General features: G+C 42.6%; 1 protein-coding gene across 1 annotated transcript; it reads right to left on the minus strand.

Moving 5' to 3' along the window:
* Positions 1 to 590: 590 nt before the first annotated feature.
* On the minus strand, positions 591 to 4,120 carry LOC122133380 (GTPase IMAP family member 7-like). Its single transcript, XM_042709479.1, has 3 exons — positions 4,112 to 4,120; positions 3,207 to 3,263; positions 591 to 2,037 (listed from the first exon to the last, which is right to left on the minus strand). Exons 2-3 carry the CDS (start codon positions 3,226 to 3,228, stop codon positions 779 to 781), a joined length of 1,281 nt encoding a protein of 426 aa, XP_042565413.1. The 5' UTR covers positions 3,229 to 3,263; positions 4,112 to 4,120; the 3' UTR covers positions 591 to 778.
* Between the last annotated feature and the right edge of the window lie 1,411 nt (positions 4,121 to 5,531).

The raw sequence follows: 5,531 nt of genomic DNA on the forward strand, positions 1-5,531 counted from the left end.
TATAAACGTTCCAACAATACTTTTAATTCCCCTTCCCATATACACAAACAAAACATAAATATCATCATCAATAACATGTAATAAATATAAAACTTGAATGAAAATACACTTCAATATGCATAAATATGTACAGTTTATGTACAGTAAAACAGTAGGTAATATGTCAAACAAAAACTTCTTTAATCTTCATAATTCATATCCATGGAGAGTTCTAGTGCCAGAATTCAGTTGCTGCAGCTTCTTCAGTTCTCTGTGAACGTCCTTCTGTTCTATGTTAGCCTTGTTCAGTTCTCTGTGAGAATACTACTGTTCTCTGAGAACATGTTTCTGTTGAGTCCACTCAATGGCCAAATCAGCTGCTCTTAACAGTCTCTAAACTCTGACCTCAGGTTTGCATCCAGGCTAGAGATTACATTATTTCAACAAGATTTAATTTCAAACATTTCATGTCATAACAGGTTTTCAGACAAAACAAACTGTTTTTGAAACACTTTTTCTGTGGTGGTGGTGTGTTTCTGGAAAGGCCATAATAACAAACATCTCTGTCATGCTAGATATTACTTATGATATAATGCTCAAGCGATCTGATGAAAGCAGGAACTCCTACTATTGCCCTTCAAACTCTGACCCCTACCCTCCCCTTCTGCGCTCAGTCTCTCCTGCAGCTGTAAAACATCCAACTTCATTCTTTCAATATCTCAGTTCTTCTCCATCCTTCTGTTGATCTATTACTGTATCAGCAAACATCTCTGTTTTATTTCTCCCCCTCCTCCATCTCTCAACTCTGAAGTGATCTTTGATGGTCAGCCTCCTCCACCAAACGGCTGAGTTTATGTACAGTCTCCAACAGTCCCTCCATCTCTCTGTTCTTCTCCTCCATCTGTCTGTTGAACTCTCCCTCCATCTTCTCCTTGGTGATGCTGATGTTTTTCTGTAGTTCAGGCAGGATGATCTTCATGAGGTTTCTCTCTGCTTCAGCCCTGGTCTCTCTCTCATAGCTCTCTCTCAACTCCTCCATCTCCTCACTGTGTCTCTCCTCCATCTCTCTCCTCTCCCTTTCTCTCTTTTCTCTCACTCTGATCAGCTTTCTCTCCATCTCCTCTTTCTGTGTAATCTCTTTCTTCAACTGTCTCTCCATCTCCCTCTTCTTCTCTTCATCCCTCTCTTCTTCCATCTTTCTCTCCAGTTCTGTTGTTTTATCATTTAATGTTCTAATTTCTCCTTCATGCTGCTGAATCTCTCCCTCCATCTTCTTCAGAGACTCCTGCACATGTTTATCAAGTTCCTCTCTTCTCTCTCTCTCCTCCATCAGTTTCCTGTCCTCCACCTCTCGTTCTTTCTGTATTCTTCTCTCTATCTCTCTGAGCTGTTTCTCTGCCTCCTGGTAGGTCTCACTGCTGTAGAAGCTCTCTCTGTTTCCTGACACCATCTCTTCTATCTTCTCTAGCAGCTGTGTGATCTTAGTGTCACTAGGCCTGTCCTTAACGCGGAGAAGATGACACCTGTTCCCACATTTCTCTACCAGCTGCTGGAGCTCCTGGCTCCCTGTCTGGAGCAACTCCTCCACACTCCTCTCTCTCAGCCCCTCAGCATGGGTGAAGAGGATCAGTGTGTGTCCCCAACAGCCCTCCCCAAACATATCCTCCATTTTCTCCAGCATCATCCTCTCCTCTCCTTCAGACGGCTCCACTGGAATCACCAGGAGGAAGGCGTGAGGTCCTGGGGCAGACAGACGGACACAAAGCCCCACGTCCTGTCTCAGGTCCTTCTCAGAGAGTCCACTGCAGAACCAGTCTGGAGTTTCCACCACGGTCACCCGTCTCCCAGCCACCTCCCCCTGTCTGCTCTCACTGTGCTGGGTCTCTGTGGATGTGTGTGTGAGTGTGTGTGTGCTGGCCTGCCTCCCAAACTCCTCTGTGCCCAGGATGGTGTTTCCTGCTGCCCTCTTCCCAGCTGTGCTCCCCCCCAGCAGCACCAGCCTCAGCTCAGACACAGCAGGAGACACTGCGGGTGCTGGACCAGGACTCTCTCCTCCCACTGCAACACACACAGACACAGACACAGACACAGACACACACACACACACACAGGCACAGACACACACACACACACACACACAGGCACATAACAAACACACAAACACACAGACACACAGAAAGAGTTAAAGAACCAGACGTCTTTATTACAGACGGTCCAGTTATCATAAGCTGTAAAACAACACTAAAGCATAAACAATAGCAGATTGAAGCTAATTTATGAAATGTGATAAATGACCTCACTATGCATAATATTTACAACTTACTGTTGATGAAGACAATCTGCCTCATTCTCGAACGCAGTTAGGAACAAGTTAAGAATACATTTCTTCTTAACTCCACTTACGAAGTTTCCGGGACAATTCTGGCATTCATGAAAGTTCTCTCATCTGAGATTCGTTCTTAACTTAGACCAGAATTTAAGAACGCTAAATAGCAGTCGTAAATCGGCCAGATTGTTCTTAAGGGCTGAATTTGTGAGAAATATTTGGTGATTGCGTTCACATCCTCGGATTAAACCATTATAATAATAATAATAATAATAATAATAAATACGAGAATATTTGTATCATTAACAATTACGTTTCACATTTATAGTCATGATTCCACAGGGCATCGTGATGTCCTAAAATAAATAAAAGCACTACACGAACACTGCAAACGGAAGGAAATAAATAAATAAGCACTAAACTCAATCGCGTGGATATAGCCATAGTGGAATAGAATGGACACATCTACATTCTGCAACAGTACCTCCAGCCGGTTAGTTAGGTCTGCGTTTACTCGTCCGGTGCTCACTTTCCGCTTTTACATGATTTTGATCAGTCTGAAGTTGCTTTCGCGTTGCCTGTGGTGTCTGTGGATTGTGCACACGTCTCTTCAGTTGCATGCCCTTATAAGGAGCTGGTTTCTGTATGAAAATTCAGGTGCACGAGAACGCGTATTCAATTTAAGAATCCGTGCACAGCTACTGTCACTACTGTCATGAATCCGGCGGGGATCTTTTCTTAGGTTGGTCTTTCGAAGTCCGTAAGAAGATATTTAAGAAGACACTTAAGAAAATGTTCGAGAATGAGGCCCAATGATCTTGCCAGCCTTTATATCCCTTCAAATGCTGAGGAGTATTCAAAACATTAAATTAATCGCAGACTCACAAACATGAAGACTTACTGTTTGGAGCCGCTAAATCCATACTGGCTCTTCTCCTGATGGGAGGAGGATCTGGATCTAGGAGTCCAACACAAAGAGAAACTGGATCAGAAGCCCATTCAGTTACTGTAGTAGCTACTGAAGTGTTTGTCACTGTGAACAGCACTGAGTGAGACAGGATTAATGATACTGGGGAAGCTCTCCTCCTGATGCAACACAACACAGACAGGCAGAGACTGAGATTAAAAGGTAAAACAGGAACTGGAGCTGAGATGTGTGAGTATGTCAGAGTGTTAATACCATGTGACTGAAAGTAGCAGTTCATTTAATAGGTAATTCGTTTAGAAAGATAATCACTTTAATTGGTCATTTAGATTAGATTAGATTCAACTGTATTGTCATTGCACAGAGTACAAGTACTGAGGCAACGAAATGCAGTTAGCATCTAACCAGAAGTGCAAAATCAGAAGAGTGCAGAGTATGTGCAAAGTGGTAATATAAAAATAGATACATAGATTATATACAGTATGGTATAAGACATAAGTAATATGAACAGTAAGCAGCAATAGTGGTGGTTAGTGCAGATGTGATATAGATATATGATATAGATATACAGTATGTAAAGTGCAGGTGAAGTACAGGTGAAAGTGGCAGTAGAAGTTATAAATGAGGTAGGAGACATAAGATATAAATACGGTGAATATGGATATGAACAATTTTAAATAAATAGATATAAACAAATGAACAGTTTTAGTGCAAATGTTCAGTGGCTGGGGGAGGTGTGTGGCAGTCAGGCCAGGGTAGAGGGGTGAATACAGTCACTGTAGGAAGGAATGTGAGGGGGTAGCCAGGGGGGCTATTTGGGCCTCAACACACGGTCTATGTTACTAAACACTTAGGATAAACATCTCTTATTTCACACTCACCAGTCAGATGTTCTCTTTCTCTCTCCTCCAGCTGTCTGTTTCTCTCCTCCTGCTGTCTGTCTCTCTCCTCCAGCTGTCTGTCTCTCTCCTCCAGCTGTCTGTTTCTCTCCTCCAGCTCCCTCCCTTGTTCTTGTAGTTGGGTTATCAGGTTCTGTAGTTGACTGTTCCTGTCCTGCAGTTCCTTTTCCCGTGACTCCAGTTGTCTTTTACTGGTCTCCACCTCACTGGTCATAGTCTCCAGTAGTCCCTCTCTCCCCTTCTCTCGTTTAGTCATGTTCTTTAACTCTGTCTCTCTCTCCTGGAGGAGTTTATTCCTCTCCTCTAGTTGTTGTTTTGTCTTCTCCATCTCTTTGTTCTTCTCCTCCAGCTGTTGTTTTGTCTTCTCCATCTCTTTATTCTTGTCCTCTAGTTGTTGTTTTGTCTTCTCCATCTCTTTGTTCTTTTCCTCTAGATGTTGTCTTGTCTTCTCCATCTCTTTATTCTTCTCCTTAAGTTGTTGTTTTGTCTGTTCCATCTCCACCAGTCTCTCCCTGCTCTCTTTCAAAAGCGTAATCTTTTCCTCCTTGTCTTCCTCCAGCTGTCTGTCTCTCTCCTTCAGCTGTCTGTCTCTCTCCTCCAGCTGTCTGTCTCTCTCCTCCAGCTCCCTGCCTTGTTCTTGTAGTTGGGTTCTCAGGTCCTGTAGTTGACTGTTCCTGTCCTGCAGTTCCTTTTCCAGTGACTCCAGTTGTCTTTTACTGGTCTCCACCTCACTGGTCATGTTCTCCAGTAGTCCCTCTCTCTCCTTCTCTCGTTTAGTCATGTTCTCTAGCTCTGTCTCTCTCTCCTGGAGGAGTTTATTTCTCTCCTCTAGTTGTTGTCTTGTCTTCTCCATCTCTTTGTTCTTTTCCTCTAGTTGTTGTTTTGTCTTCTCCATCTCTTCATTATTCTCCTTTAGTTGTTGCTTTGTCTTCTCCATCTCTTTTGTCTTGTCCTCTAGTTGTTGTTTTGTCTTCTCCATCTCTTTGTTCTTGTCCTGTAGTTGTTGTTTTGTCTTCTCTGTCTCTTTGATCTTGTCCTCTAGTTGTTGTTTTGTCTTCTCCATCTCATTATTTTTCTCTTCTAGTTGTTGTTTTGTCTTTTCCATCTCTTTGTTCTTTTCCTCTAGTTGTTGTTTTGTCTTCTCCATCTCTTCATTATTCTCCTTTAGTTGTTGCTTTGTCTTCTCCATCTCTTTATTCTTGTCCTGTAGTTGTCGTTTTGTCTTTTCCTCTAGTTGTTGTTTTGTGTTCTCCATCTCTTTATTCTTGTCCTCTAGTTGTTGTTTTGTGTTCTCCATCTCTTTGTTCTTCTCCTTTAGTTGTTGTTTTGTCTTCTCTGTCTCTTTGATCTTGTCCTCTAGTTGTTGTTTTGTCTTCTCCATCTCATTATTTTTCTCTTCTAG

This window comes from Clupea harengus, chromosome 2 (genome assembly GCF_900700415.2).
Source record: "Clupea harengus chromosome 2, Ch_v2.0.2, whole genome shotgun sequence".
Classification (NCBI taxonomy): domain Eukaryota; kingdom Metazoa; phylum Chordata; class Actinopteri; order Clupeiformes; family Clupeidae; genus Clupea; species Clupea harengus.

Bases quoted from the DNA above. Each gene is read 5' to 3' on its own strand.
- LOC122133380 (XM_042709479.1), bottom strand. From the start codon at position 3,228: ATGGATTTAGCGGCTCCAAACA. The intron at 2,038-3,206 runs GTAAGTCTTCAT...TGTGTGTTGCAG, and splicing joins GGATTTAGCGGCTCCAAACA to TGGGAGGAGAGAGTCCTGGT.